The sequence below is a fragment of the Scomber scombrus genome, chromosome 14 (genome assembly GCF_963691925.1).
Source record: "Scomber scombrus chromosome 14, fScoSco1.1, whole genome shotgun sequence".
NCBI classification, from domain to species: domain Eukaryota; kingdom Metazoa; phylum Chordata; class Actinopteri; order Scombriformes; family Scombridae; genus Scomber; species Scomber scombrus.
Window position 1 is genome coordinate 16,734,426 of NC_084983.1, and position 16,382 is coordinate 16,750,807.

The window sequence follows — 16,382 nt, forward strand, 5'->3', positions numbered from 1 at the left end:
CTTTCACCTCCTACACAGAGCAAAGTGTATTTTGGCTGCGCTGCTTTGGTTTACAGAGGCTACAGTTAGTGGATAATTAGAAGAAAAAGTACAAAACATCTCTTATTAAGTGCTGGACTGAGGAAAACTCACAGAGAAAAAAAAGCATTGCCCACACACAGTCACGCACCCAAAGAACTTGTAATGGAATAGATGGATGGTCGGACCACAATTTCAGCATAACAGCTTGTCCTGAGGTCAAACAGCATAAGCCCTGACCTGGCAAAGAGGACTGGTTTCCAAGCTGTTGTCCCTCCATCAAAGTTGTGTTGGAGCACAGTGTGCAGGCACTTGGCTTTCACTCTCCTTTCTAGAGAAATTGGTATCTGTACCTCCCTGCAGGACACATTTCTCCCTGAGTGCTTGTTGAATGTGAGTGCTGAGGGGTGGCTCTACAGAGGAACGTGCCTTTTGATTGTTAAAGACTAAAAAAAAATAAAGAAAATGGAGCTGGAATATGTTCCGCTATCAAACGCGATTGTAGATACATTAGAAAAACAACATCAATCACTGGTTGCTTTGGGTGTTGGCTTATGGAGGAGGGGCAAAAACCTGAACATTACGAAACCACGAAAATGCAACTTCCAATTATAAGATTCAGTGAGGAGTTTTTTTGTTGGTGTTGAGCGATTTATTTAAATAGTCATCATCTTTTAATGTTACTGCATGCTTACTTCAAGCCCGAGCACAAGAGGACACACACAGTGAACTGGATTCAAAGTCTGTCAGATCAGAGGCTGATGGAGAGCAGGGGGCGGTTTGTCCTAGTTGCTAAAATACTGTGGTTTTCACAGCCTGATTAATTGTATTCTGTGGGAAAAAAACAAAGCAAGAGCACACCTATTTATAGTAAGTGTTTTAAGCGAAAGATGCCCTGAATATAAATAAAGAAAACAGCTTGCCAATCTCTACAGATATAACAATTATCAATAATTAACATTGGCTTCTTCTTCAAAGTATGTCCTCTATGTAAATTATCTGTTAAGTCAAGATTTACAGTATAATTCATTATAAGAACACTTCAGAGCCAAGTCACATGAAAATACTAGATTTTCAGAAAGCCAGACTGCAAAGAGCCTTGGTTTGTAGCGGTGAAGATGGCAAGCATGCATAGAATTCCACTAAAAGGTGCTTTGAGTTCACATTAAGCATCCTCTTTATATAGGCTCCATCAATTAGAGGTTTGCTGGCAATTTTTACTATTCTACACATGAAATAGACCCACTGGGAAAATATTTCTATTTCTTCTTTTAATCATGGTACATGAATAAAAAATAGTATAGTAGAGTACTTATAAAAAGAAAAGTAAATGAAGTAGTAAGTGTCAACTATAATAACAACAACATCAAGAAGGGTTAGGGTTAGGCTTACCCCCTCCGTTGAAAAACAAAAAAGACTTTAACCCTAATCCCTAACCCTAACCATGACAGCAAACATTTAAATATATGGCCAAACCAAAATGTAAAAGTAGGGTGTAGTTTCAACATCTTGTTAGTTTTGCAAGAGGTACAAGGGATACAGTTGGGATAGATCTATTGGTTCTTGATATGCTGTAACACCTGCTTCCATGTGCTAAGTAACCTCTGAGGATAGGACACCCATCAGTTTTCTCAACTAGGTCTCAGATTGGGGAGGCGAGTCCATTCTCCACATTTTTAGAATACATCTCTTGGCAATTAGCACGCCATGAACCTTCACTGAAGAAGGTTATGGTCTAGTTTTTTCCACTGTTGTGGAATACTCAAGTGGAGCACCTATTGTATAAAGCAAGAGATCAATTTAGAGTAGTGTAGTCTAGTACTAGAGTAATTTTGAATGGAGTTAAGAGTGTGATTTTATTCTTTTTAGACTTTATCATCAATTCCATTGTTCAGGTCATCCCACGTTTCTTTTATTTTAGAATTGGATCCGTCTAATTTGTTTTAAAAGATACACCCAAAAGATGAGAAGGTTAGCTTCCAGGCGACCCAGCTACATTTTGAACAATGAATTATGTTCGGGCTGAGATTCAAATGATCGAATGTTTTGTAAACATAATTTCTCAACTGCAAATACGTGAATAATTCAGTTTTTGACAGTGAGAACCTCAACTGATCAAATGAAGCAAAGTGTCTGTTTATATAAAGATCTTTTGTTACTATTCCTTTCTGGCTCCACTCTCTAAATGCAGTTTCTATAAGAGATGAGGAGAGGGTGTGATTGTGCCAGATTGGGGTGTGTCTAGATGTGTTCGGGAGCTCACAGGATTTCCTGATTTGATGCCAGATTCTTTGAGCATTGGACAGAGTGTAGTGGTCTTCTTTGTAAGTTTTGGCAGGTATAGATGATGAGAAAAGGAGAGTAGGGAGAAAAGTTATAGAGATTAAGCTGTTTTCAATGGCCAGCCAGTGGGGCAGGTCAGGTCTAGCTCCCTGTTCATATGTATACTGCCAGTACGCCATGACTCTAATATTAGCTGCTCAGTAATAATGTAAAATGTATGGTAATCCCAGCCCACCATGTTCCCTGTTCTTCTGTAGGTGTCATCCTCGTAAAGCAGACCCTCATGGTCTACCCCACCCTGTGTTACTGGCTCAACAAGCAAAAGGTGCCTATTGCCAGGGGTAGCCACTGTTGCTCCAGCTGAGTTAGCCAAGTGTCATGGTCACCGCTAGCATTTTTTAAAGTGGGGGTCCGTGCGCCATATTCAACTAGAGTCACTTGGGTGGTATGAAAGGAGAGTTGAACTGACCCTCCATCTTTTTGCTCATGTCGTTTCTGGCTGTGAGAATGAAAGATGTGTCAGGGGTTGAGTGCACTGTTAGCATGGTTGGCTCCGATTCTCTGCTGCTAGGCCCCACCTCACCTAGCAGAGATGCTGGGACTTTATTAGTAGTTTTCTTGACAGTGAGCTGTTTTCTCGATGACTTTAGTGTTGTCATTTTGTGCCGGAGCTATTATTGCAGCAGGATACAGGTTTTAAAGTGGGAGCTGTACTGTAGATAGTATTTTATTCCTTGAATGTGGATTTATCAGACGGGAGCTCTGGTAAAACATTGCATCAGATGCGCTCTAGTGCCGGAAAAGACTATTTCTGATGCCAATTTGCCATTTATACTTGGACTCTGTTTTACATATCAGTAATGAAAATAAACTCAAACCTCACTTTTAAATTGCTGCTATTAATATTGGCTTTGGATAGTGATCTTTTACTATGTACTGTTACGCTACTGTGACATTATGTAGAAACTTTACAGGCTGCTAGTGCTATAACGAGTCATATAAATATTAACATGTAATATATATGTATACCTGAGAATATTATTATATTAGAATGCCTGGTGATAAAAAAAAAAATAATAATCCTGATACAATGCAAAACATATTGTACAGATGCCACCTTACAGGGTGTAGAGGATAAAACCATGTGCTGCTCTAGTGGGCGAATGTTATTTCAGGTGCAATTCCTGCTGAAATACAACCCTCAAGGTCCAGTTTTAGTAATAGATCTTTCATTTGAGAGCTTATCACACACCAACAGGTTGCACGGAATCTGGTAATACAATGAGGAAGGATATTACAATTCTAAAAAAAATGATCGTGGTAACACTTCTGTCTTGAAAATTGCGAGGTAAACAGCAGAAATACCCCGTTCCTACGCCAGCTTGATTGGCCAACACTGTAAAATCTGATGATGTCACACTGCAGCAAAAGTTGAGCCAAGGGTGAACTAAAATAATGATAAAACAATGCAACACAACTATGCTAAACTCACAAAAAGCTCAAGTGTTCTTCCCTGATGAAGAAACACTGTTATTTGGCCTGAGTTAGGACTAGAAGAGGAAAAGGATACCCTAGGAAAGTATTGTCTTCTTGTACTATTATAAATTATTTTTTCCTCACAAAAGAGAATCAGATTGTGACACTAAATTAAATCAAGTGGTACTTCACAGCCTGACAATCTACAATTTCTGCATGAGGGAGGGTCCCATTGTTCTCTTAGCAAGTAGGATTTTCCTCTGCAACCATCCAACTAGGACACAATGGAGAATAAAGACGGTGCATCATTGTGCAGCAGTTATCCGGCATTAGTGCAGAAAATATCAGTCAAGACAGAGTTACAATAGTTGAGACAAAGGACGGGAACTGAGCACAGCGGGTTGACGTGATCCAGTTCCATGGGAGACAGTGTAACAACCTGAAGGGTCTCATCAGGAACAGATTCACTGAAATGTAATACAAGCTGGAGTGTAATGTAAAATGAAAGATAGGAAGAACCTAGATCACTCAAGCCTACTGTGGTGTGATGGTTGATGCATACCTGTATTGTATTCAGAGAAGCATTCATTTCCCCTCTGATGATTACAGCGGAACACCAGCTGTATTGTTTATTTGGTTGAAAGCACAAATGATATGCATTGATTCCTTATTCATTCATTGTCGACCTCAGCATTGTATCTGTGAATGCCGCTAAAATGAGCCCAATTACAGCGTGCGATGCCTCCCTGACACTCCTCAGCAGAGCAAGATGATGAAGGCCTCAAACAGCGAGGAAAGGAGCAATCAAAGGCCACTTGTTGTCTTTTGTAAATTCAAAAATGGGAATGGAAAACAGTTCTTGCTGTGACTGACAATAGTTCACTTGGGATTTCAGATTAGATTAGTCAACCACACACACATGTATCAGGGCTTCCTTTACGCTAAGAACTGCTTCACTGTCATTGACCCTATGCCTGTAAAAACAAACTCACCAATTTATCAGTAAGTTGATAAGAAAAAATCATATATTGAAAGCATAATTTTATGAGTTCACCAACAGACTCATGTGCGGGGTTCTTCCTAAGAGGCGAAGGCTGAAGATCGCAGTTTGTGCACACACCTTAAGAGTGCCGTGTGCTTAAGTGAAAAAATAACGACTTCGCAGACGAAATTGTCCATTGGGATTTAAATTGTATACCTAGATCAGGAAGGTTGTGACAAATGACTGTTTATTTGGTAAGCCTGGGACGATATGCTTATCTCCTGATTTGATACCACCAAAATACTTGGGTGCCAATTCAATTCTGAACAGATTCTTGATTGAATGAATAGAAAACGGGGCACTATGTTGAGTCTCTTGCTCCAGTAAACCATTTACCAAACCATCACTCCCATTTTAACTAAATTGCACTGGCTTTCTGTTTCTTTTTTAATTGATTTTAAAAAAAGGTCCTTTTTTTAACTTAAAAACATAACTTTACCACAAAGCTTTTAGTTAACCCATTTTTCTATTTTTTTGTCCTGTTTTAAACTTAACATTTTATTTAGTTTATTTTTTAATTTTTTAAACTTTTGTCTCTTGTTTTTTTTCCATCTCTGCCATTGAATTTTTTTTTTTGTGTATGAAAGGCGCTCTATAAATAAATATTTATTATTATTATTATTATTATTATTATTATTCACTGGTTCCCTTAAGTCACTGAAATACAATTTGAAACATAACTGGCGGGGAAGATAAATGGTCTGCAGCCTTTTTATTTTAAAAAGTTAACTGCATTAATTAATTAATTTGAAAGCATCTTACAGTCTCCAGCCTGTAAGAAAATAACAAAATGAGGGGGAGGCAGAGCGCTCTGCTGTGTTGTTATTAATGTTATATCTCCAGCAGTGGAGAGCAGCCTCTCTGCTGCACCGTTAGCTTCGGGGGAAAAGGGTCGTTGTCCAAGATGCAGAGCGGGTGCAGGCTTTTTGAGGTGAAACAGACTAAGCACTGAGATATTTTCTTCACCTCAGAGTTGGTTTAATCTTCATGCTGCAGTGTGTGTTGGTCAGTCGGCCTTGTTTGTTACTGCAGATCGCTGCTCTGCTCGTGTTATTGTGAGTAATGACATAGAGGGTATTCACATTACACTTCATGATCATCCAGTAAAGATGATTATTCAGTCATTTAATCAAAACATGCTGGCAGTTGAGGCTAATGGAAGGGAGGCTAACAGGACGTGATGTTGTAACTTTGGCACGCTATGCACTATCACACACACACACTGATTAAATCAAGTTTGCATGCAGTCAGCAAGACTACAAATATATCCACAAGGGCTGAATTCTGTTAAAATTAATCAAACTCAAACTGGCTTTTCATGCAATATCTGTATTAATTTCCATAATCATCTTTACATTAGTATGAAAATGTTCTTTCCACAATGTTTTCAATTTACTATTATTTTTCTATAGTCACATCTTTTACTTTTATTACATAATTAGATTTTTCCCCCCTCTCTCTCTCTCTCTTTTGGCCTGTGATCATAGATGCTTGCATGTGTTAGCGAGTCAGTGTTTGGTCAGGACGGCTTCCATGTGTCAGAGGCGCAGGGCAGATCCACCTGCCTGAGGCCGATCTCTGATGTTGCCAGGACTCCTCCTCGTGCTTCACAATAAAAAAAAAGGTTGTCGAAACTGTTTCTCCATGAGAGAGAGAAAACACTTTTCTACTGAGGTGAGTCTTAGATGCTAGAACGTCTTTGTCTAACACTAGCTGTCCTGATGGTTAAATCAGAGGGATTATTATTCCAACTGACATGTAGTCAAATTCAAATAAATTATAGATTAGTTTTGTCTTTCAGGTTGACATTTGGGGGCGGCTGTGGCTCAGGAGGTAGAGCGGCCGTCCACCAATTGGATGATTGGCGGTTCGATTCCCGGCTCCTCCAGTCCATATGTCAATGTTTCCTTGGGCAAGACACTTAACCCCAAATTGCTCCGGTTGCTGTGCCAACAGTGTATGAATGTGTATGAATGGTTAGTTTGCTCTGATGAGCAGGTTGGCACCCTGCGTGTAAGCTCCTGCTATCAGTGTATGAATGTGTTTGAATGTGTGAATGAGACGTAGTGTAAAAGTGCTTTGAGTGCTCATAACGACTAGAAAAGCGCTATATAAAGTACAGTCCATTTACATTGTTAAATGTTTGGATACAGAAAGTCTAACTGGACCATCAACTTGACATGGTAACAGTGGAGTGCTGGACTTTTGTTTCCACTTTCAGGCAGTGACAGTAATTACAAAAACACTGTTGAAACATGCTTACATCATCGGCTTCGTTGTAGCCGAGTCATTGGATAAATTATTTTGAGCGTCACACAACTCACCCGAAATGCTCGTTGCACTACCAGAATTTGATGCATTTGGTCTGATAACATTTGGAAAGTCTAGAAGAACCATGTGATTAAATTACTTTATCGTCATTCAAGTTAGTAGAGAGCTAACCAGATGTTAGCTGCTCAACTGATGGATAGTGTACAAAATGCAGCTTTAATGGGGTTTTCTGTGCACCGCTTAAAAAGTCGTGACCCCTTTTAGACAATACTCTCCAAAAATTGTATGATGTACCTTTGCACATGCACAATTATCCTGAACACACAACCAAACACCGGAAGTTTAATCAGTGCTCAAGTCACCTGACCTAAACTGTACTGATCATGTGTTTCCAGACTAAAAGGGGAAACAACTGAAAAGTGAAAATGGCAGCCATACACAATTACCAGGGAAGATACCAACTGTTAGACTGATGATGTCTAAATGTGATTAATTAAAGCAGAGTCGATCACTATCACTATCTAATCAGACAGTGAGTGAGCTGAAAGTGGGCCAGGTTGTCTCCGCTGCGACTTCACTGTCTTACCCAATCACACGTGCGTTTGGAGAGCAGCACAGCCAATCACTGTCTACCTCTGACAGTGGCAGCTGAGCCGTAATGGTGCTGTAACACAGACAGGCAGGAGAGGAGGGGAAAAAAGCAGTGATGACTAAGAAATATTTTGTTCAAATAAGGAAAAAGTCAAACCTTTCACAGATGACAGCTGCACTGACTTTATTTAATAAAAAGGTTCAAAATATTACCATGCTCATTTCTGTCTGAATGGGAGATGTGAAGGGAGGAAGGAAGAAGTGTCAGAGAGAGGAGGAGGTGCCATGCCTATGTGTGTTAAGCATAAATGACAGTGGAACTACACATTGTTCATTGTTTGAACTGATTTCTGTTTCAGAGAACAGGATGACAGATTACAGAAAGCCCTACAGTACTAAACACTGTGTTTCACTGTAAAACAATGTGTTCAACATTCATCTGAAAAGCCTGATGTTGTAGATAAAAATGACATAATTTGAAAAAAGAACAAGATCTGAGATATCATCCAGTACACATCACAAATATTTTGTGACTGACAAGAGACTAATAAATAAAGAATGGTCAAAAGCAAAGTAATAAGTCAAGATATCCCCTGACTTTTTGTCTCTAGTAAATTCTAGAAAGGGTCAAGCTCCTAAGATTGCTTATATGTTTCAAAGTCCACACTGCCAGTTTGTAATACAGGTTGTAATCTGTTATTAATCCTTTCTCACACTTGACAAAACTCCTCCAGAGCCAAAAAAAGACATTGTTTTTTTATTTATTTTCAACATGCTGAGTTGAACTAATCATAATGAGAAAAAAAACTGAATTTGTGTAATGTCCCTTTAAATTCTAATTGGCTGGCTGATTTTTGCACATACAGTAAAGCTGCTCATAACAAAAAGTGAAAAAGTACAGTGCACAAAGCACAGTGTCAGGCCTGAGCTCCTCAAAGTCGGGACACTGGCGCATCATTTTCAGATTTTGGGTCTCACCTATTGTGTTCATGTGAGGCGGTTCTCAGCAAAAATAGACAGTGTAAATGATCTGTCGATAGTCATATTGACATCTTCCCAGCAACATTACACCTTTCACTACAGTCTCCATGTCTATATCTGTAGAATATGTCACAGATATTAAAAAAACTAAACAGTGCATGGTGGGGAACTCCAGCTCTGAGAGTCTGTGACACACAGAGCTTCTTCTCTAGACTCCTGCTCACTTTCTGTGATATTCGTTTTAAAGCGAGACTCCTGTCTGTTGTTATGTTCCTTATTTATGGTCAGCTTCCCTCCTGACTTTTACTTTGGAGGTTTGTTTGTTGGAGTGGCTCGTTTGTGGAACCTGGGGGGGATTTTTTTCTTTCACTTGGAGAAACGACAGCGAGGGATTAACTGGTGCAGAAATCAATATAATCAATAAGATCAATACCAAAAAGCTGTGCTATGTGAGGAGTGTATGTAGCTGACACACAAACAGCTCAAACCACATCTCACCTCACATATGATGTATTTTTCACGCTTCTTAACCTTGTTTCTGTCTAAACTGAATATAAATGAAATTTATAATGAAATATAAGAAATATTAATGGCCGTTATCAAAGTAAAGCTCTGCGTAGCAGTAGCAGCGCTGTCTATGTGGACACTGCAGGCGAGCGAGACACAGCAGGTCAGCAACACACACAAGATATTTTTCAGTTTTTTTGTGATATCCTGATTTTTAAAAACTAGTCTGCATTTCAGTTTTGAGTACACACTTGCTGGAGGCCTCAGTAGGACAAAACTCCTCCAAGTGATGTTTGGAAAATATTTGCATTCACCTCTGTAGCCTTTTGTGCATCAACATTATGTAAATGTGATCATAAATATTCAAACATCAGTTGAATTTGACTCATTTCACTTGTTTCACAGCCAGATTGTCGAATCGTACAGCCGCACGGTCTAATTCGATACCTCGACCAGTGGGCTGCTTTCAGAGCAGCAGATTTCTGCCCACGCCCACCCCCTTCATTCCCGCCTCCCTCTCCAACCCCTCAAGAGATTTGGAATCGGAGGGTGCTTACTTGACATCCCATCAGTCGGCGCCTCGCTAACAAGTAGGCCATAAACGTTTTTTTTCTCTCTTTGATTACACTAAGTGCACAGAGGCCAGATGCGACCCAGCCCCGTCATCTGTTGGCTTGCCAGAAGAGTCACTGTTGATGGGGGGGCAAAAGGAGGAGAATGAGAGAGAGAAGGAGAAGTGGGGGGGTCACTTGGGGTCCCCTCCCTTCAGGAATAAAGCCATTGTTCTTCATTACAGCAGCAGAGACTGCTGGGGGGTAGAGAGGGAGAACAAGTCCATTTCCACACCTGTTTTCCATCACCAGGGCTCCTACCGGCTTGACTGAGAGCCAAACCACGAAGACCAGACCGACTCTCTCTGTGTGTGTGTGTGTGTGTGTGTGTGTGTGTGTGTGTGTGTGTGTGTGTGTGTGTGTGTGTGTGTGTGTGTGTGTGACTACAGTTACTAAAGGACTATAACTTTCCACAACTACAATTTCATCTCAATTTTTTTTTTCTTTTGGGCAGAAAACTGTAAGAAATATATATTTAGATCATTATGGAACTCCTTAGTACACACAGTATTATGAAATGGATAAATACTTCTCAAGACATGCATTGTGTGTGCCAGATAACGAGTATCTTTTTTTTTTTTTTTTGATAGTTTTCCATCCAATGTGCCAAAAGTACACCTGAATTGCAGTCACTCATACCAAAACAATACTTGTTTTTGGGGTTTTTTTAGCTGGTGCACAGCGGGTTTTCAGAGCTTTTTTCGCTGACAAAAGCTGCCTGCTGTGGCTGAAAATTATGCTGTGAAAGCGGCGAGAGCTAAACAAAAAAACAGGTGAAGTTGCAGGCCAGGCAGCTCGATAATGAGCTTTATAACGCTCGTCTCTGTAGCTTCATCACATTCTCACGTTCCACGTTCTTATTTGATGTGTTGTTATTGTAAAAACATTGATTATAGTCCATTTAGATCAGGGAGTATGTATTCTGAGAATAAGTTAAAGTAGAACTGCTTCATCTCCATCATTCAGAGCATCTTTCCAGCTGCTGAAGATAATGAATCTGACCACACATCATATACACTGAAAACTGTTACTACTTGACAGTTTGATACACTGCGCTACAGACACATTTAGGTCAATACTTCACAGCCCTGGTGTCATCAGGTTGGATAATAAGCTAATTTTTTTACATATCAAACTTAACATCTTAATACTCTGAGACAGTGTGAGGAGTTAACTGCACTGAGATACGAGACGCTTGCGAGCATGATCCAGAAAACGCAGCGGTGATAAAAATATAGTGACGGTAATAAAAATTATGATAAATACATTGCATATGTAGTCGTTTCATTTCACATTATAATGCCAGAACGGCATGAATGGTTGATTTAGTGCTCTATTAAAGGATAAGTTCACAATTTTTCCCAGCCTGTCTTTAAAACAATAGTCAGGAGCCCAAATGAACACCGACACATTTCTTTTTCTCGCTATAATCGTTCCTCCTGAGCTCCCTAAAAAAAAAGCAGTGCCAGTCAGAGCACACTGAGCTCAGCGCCTACTAGTCTCTTGTGAGGAGCACATCTGGCTCAAACAGCAGCAGGGAGGGAAAATCTTATATGAGCTGTCACATGGAGCAGGGTAGATGTAAACAATCACATCTGAGATCCTTTATGTACGAACACCTAATCCAAGTAAATGAAAACTGCAGCTTAAACGCTGACTGCTCAAATAAAACTCATTCGGGTGCGCTGCAATAGACTTTCAGAGAATTGATTTTCTCTGATTAAATGATATTACGTGATATCCCTGATATTGGTTTACAGTTGAAAAAGATCTCTCAGTTATCACATTAAGGCAGTAAAGATGCCAGATCATGCACACTTCATCTTATAGATATATTCCAGAAATCAGTCATGCAGGAAATAAAGGGGTGAAGTCCAGCCAACAACCAATCATGTACAGAAAACAAAAGTTCCTATTGGTTCCTCATTCATTGAGACTTTATGTTGCATGTGTTTTTAAATGAATTATATTTTTTCTATTTCCTGTATCTCTAACTACAAAAAGGTGTGACAACAATAGGTATCAATGGGATCTACTTACTCTACCTACATTGTCTAAGGACTTTTCACTTTTTCATATTTTCAGTCAAAATGTCAACTAACAGGAAACTGATTGGCAAAAGCTGAAATCTTCAACTACGCTGCAAATGACTGAAACGTCATCAGTGTACAAGATCAAACACGCAGGAAGCTCAGAAAAGAACAAGGTTGTGTTCCTGTCATCTGAACACTGACCTTCGCTCATTCACGCGTCATGGCAACATGATGTATTCACACGTTAGCAGCCGCTGCTCTCAACTGAACTCTTACATAACTTCACAAAAATGACAGTAAAAATACTTTTCCTTTTAACTGACAGATTGTGTAACTGCTTTTCAAGTCTCAGCAAGCTTGTGGTCAAAGCATGTTGCATTAGCACTCTCCTTTAAAACCACCTGTAAAGCCCCATGACACAGAATCTGCACTACCACTGGACTTACTAATTACTTATATACAAAACCAGCGATGCACGATATTGGATTTTCCAATATTCAATATGCCGATATTTCCCCAACTCATTTTGGCCATTTTGGATGATATGTGCCACCTAGCTGAGGAGACTATGAAGCATGCAATCATAGTTTTTATTAAGTATGATCAAAAAGGAGAATATATATAAAGGAAGAAGTTCGGAAGAGTGTATTAAAACTTTAGTGAACCTGCCTAGTGGGTCGAGCAGTAGAGTTTTATATGAGTTTATTAGACAGACGGGATTAATGGGTAGGGTCCACACTCTGAAGCAGAAGGTGCTGATAATGCACCTAATTCACTGGTTGCCTTCTGCCATTATAAACCAAAATGAAGAAGTTTTTGAAAACGGTGCCACACCCTTTAAGCCGAGATGTTTCCTATCTGTGCAGCCGGACACTGTTCCACCCTGATGGTCCCGGCGCTTCCTCCGCAGGCTCTATTTCACTCAGCTACCCCGAAACACTTCTTCCGCTGTTTCTTCTCACTTTAACCTGAATAACAAAGCGGGGACTCGGTGCTCCGGTTGGATCCACATGGAGAGCCGGGGCTAGCTGGGAGGCGAGCGGAGCCGAGCTGGTCGCGCTTCCCTCTGGTCACGCTGTGCTAATGCTCTGCTAGCCTCCCAGCTAGCCCCGACCCCACAGGTTTGTTATTCAGGTTAAAGTGAGTCTGTCAGGCAGCTAAGTGAAGTAAAGTCTGCAGAGGAAGCACAGGGACTGTCAGGGTGAAACAGTCCACGGAGGGAAAGCACAGCCAGGTGGGAGAAGAGAAGGCGTATTACAATAATATACCAATAATATTGTTCATTACTGTAAGAAACCATAAAGGTAATGCACAAAGATGACCAAATTATGTACATTTTACTCATATACCACCATTATATGCAACAGGATACAATATATGCCTGCATGACATAATCACTTTAGAACAGCACAAGAGCTTTCACTGTTTAATAAACCTACAATATTTTTATTTAATTAAAATCTAGCCTATAAATCACAAATTCATTAAAAATGACTGAAATTAGTCCGACAAAGTCACCCAAAGTGTCACTGTCAAACATTTCCAAGTTTAATCAATTGTGAAGGCCTCTAATTAGACTTATATTGGACTAAAATAAAATACCTTTATATTGGTATGTTGGTGTTGATGTGTTTTAAAGTGCACGTTTTATTTAATTAACGCAATTAAGTGCAATCCTAAATTCCTTTATCGCCTAAAAATAGAAAGATGGTCATGTCATGCTCAGCTGGACTCTGCTATCTTAAAATAATATGAATAAATCTATCACCAAAGTCACTGGCTATTCATTAGAATAATACACTTGACTAAAATGCTTTAAGCACAATTTAAGATTAATTCCTGGTAAATTCCCACCTCTGGTCTGACTCAGCTGAAATGACTTTTATGTTCTGCATGTACACACACTGATGGCTGAAAAACATGTTATCTCCTGAGGAACACTGGATCCACTCTGAGCTCTGTGACACAAAGGCAGTGAACTGTGAATGCTTTCTCATGAATTCATTTCATTTGGAGCACTTGTGTGATTTGATGACAGTATGAGGCGATCCTGTGTGCCAAAATGGAACTTATATTGAGGGGGTGGAGAGGAGAGGAGGGGGGGGGGGGGGGGGGGGTTGAAATTGATTAATGCAGCTTCCTCTTAGCTTGACTGCACTGCAATCCTTACCCTCATATCACCAACTTCCATGTATTTTGAATTGAAGGAGAGAAAAAAACACACACAACAACCTGCAATGCTTAGCACAATCTAAGCCTGTGCACTGGAGGTAAATTATTGATATGCTTTGTGCAAGCGTGCCCCGAGCTTTGTTTGAAATCAGTGGAGCCATTTCCATGAAGGTAAAGCAGCACTGCCCGCTGTCCAAAGAACAACACAGCAGCCTCGTTTAGTTCTCCCATGCTTTAAAAAATAGACTGCTTAACTCACTTGACGCATGAAAAAAAAGGAAAAAAAGACAAGCACTGTGCGCCCATTTTTAATGGATGAAACGCTGTAATGGATTAAGCCTCCTGGATAATCCACAATGTGACAAACGTCGACATCTGCCTCCCATGTCATTCTCTCCAATAAGAGGCGAGAACTCCCGCATACGAAATAGGTTTATATTATCACGAAGAGAGGCTTGGCACTAAGTTTCTAATCGGAACTGACTTGATATAAAATGTTGGATATAAAACAAGAGATGGAAGGAAAAGCAAAGGTGGTTAAATTCATCACAAAGCCCAGAGTTTAACCAGTTATATAATTGTGTAAGCTATATGAACGCGTTTCCAGTTTAAAGCATGTGCGTGTTGTTAGGAAGGTTGCATTGCCACGACTATTATTGTTATTATTTCACTCCCATCTTCACCCATGCGTAAAGATTAATAAACCACGGAGCAAATCCAAATGTGCATTTCCCTGTAGCTCACGATTAAACACAGACTTTAAACTGACATGTAAGAAAACACTTTATCCCATCTCAGTCGGATAGATCAACGTGTGTGTGCCTGTTCCGCAGCCCGCCAACTCACGCATATCACTCCCCAGCATCACCAGTCGCCTTAAGAGGCAATAAAGTCGTTTTTTTCACCCTTCACCAGCTTAATCTGTAACCCCATCCTCTTTTTCTTGAGAGCATATCTGACTCACATTTACAACATCCGAAAGAAGCTTTGATGTTTCCACGCATGATGCTGCTAGCCCCTTGCTTGCAAAATCCAGTCCCGAGATGACGCGAGAGCAGCCCCGAGGTCTCATTGGAAAAACAGTTAAATTAATCTTCTATTGTTTATTAGCAAACGGGGGAACGTATTAGGATGTAATTAAAAGACACGAGGAGGCACAAGAGGAAGTGGTTTTCAATTCGGCATGCATTCAAAACACTGGAGTGCACTTATTTTGTTTATATTTCCACTTTTATAAAAGGTTCCCCCGTTTCTTCAAATAGCCTCCCATGGAAATCCAGCGGGATGGCCCATAGTAAATGAATCCTTAAAAAAAGTGAGATTAAATGTTAACCACTGCTCTTTAGTGACTTATCAAGGCGCCGAATTGACTATAACAACGACATTATTACTAGCACATCTTAAGTTATGTTCTGCTTTGTATAAATCTCTGTCTGTGCAACGAGATGTAAAATTAGCAGAGTTTTGAATGGAGTTTTTTCTGCAGCGGTCCCTCAACGCACCGCTGTTGTCTCTCTGTGATTTACAACCAGTCCAAGCTCCGATCTGAGCAACATGCCACAAAAGTAACCACGCAAAAAACAAACACTGATTTCAAGCATGCCAAATGTATCTCTCTGTGCGTCCTGAGCAACAAAAACACCACACTGATTTTCCCTCCCATACACACACACAACAGATTTGGCTACATATATAAGAGTTGCCAGCTGTGTAGAGGCAAAGCGATTAATAACTGAGCTGAGCGAAGTGATGTATTCCTCTGCAATCGTCTCTGTAATGCATGTTTATAGACTATACATGACGCACACACCGAGACACATACACATACATCAGCTGTTTCTAGTCTATATTTCAACTTTTTTTGCTCCAACATCATCATCACACACACATACCAAATGCTCCGCCACGCACGTTTCAAACACTGTCCATTAAAAGAAGGGAAAAAAAGAAAAGAAAAACACTCTCCTCCATCGACATCCACGGAAATCTTTTAAAGGAAAGTGTGTATTCCGGTTATCAAACAAAAAAAAAGTCCTACCTTTATGAAGAGCCGCTTGAAACATGAATAAAAAGAGCACAGTCGCGAGAGAGCCGCTGCCAGTGTTCGCCATGTTGGACACCTGCTTCAGTATGGCAGAGAGAGAGAAGCAGCTTCACCTATAGCTACAACGGGACTCAGTTAATGAGATGCGAGAAAGGGAGGGTACTATGTTCATTTAAATCGCAGTTTTTGATGGATTGCATTGCATGTAATGGATGTGTGTTTTATATATATCAACTCTTTGGATTTAGCTGACTTAGAATGAAGAAACAAAACAAACATTTAAAAAAACAACAACTAGAGGTGATGGAGTATTAGTGTTTTTTTAATGCTGTGATGCTGCTGTAGGGGTGGCA

The 16,382-nt window shown here is 40.0% G+C and overlaps 1 protein-coding gene across 1 annotated transcript in view; it reads right to left on the minus strand.

Annotated features, from left to right (window-relative positions):
- Positions 1–16,062, minus strand: part of cadm1a (cell adhesion molecule 1a) — a 393,907-nt gene extending 377,845 nt beyond the window's left edge. Inside the window, exon 1 of the mRNA XM_062432889.1 lies at positions 16,024–16,062. Within this exon, the coding sequence (XP_062288873.1) occupies positions 16,024–16,048 (25 nt within the window). The 5' untranslated portion in view covers positions 16,049–16,062. The remainder of the gene's footprint in view (positions 1–16,023) is intronic.
- Between the last annotated feature and the right edge of the window lie 320 nt (positions 16,063–16,382).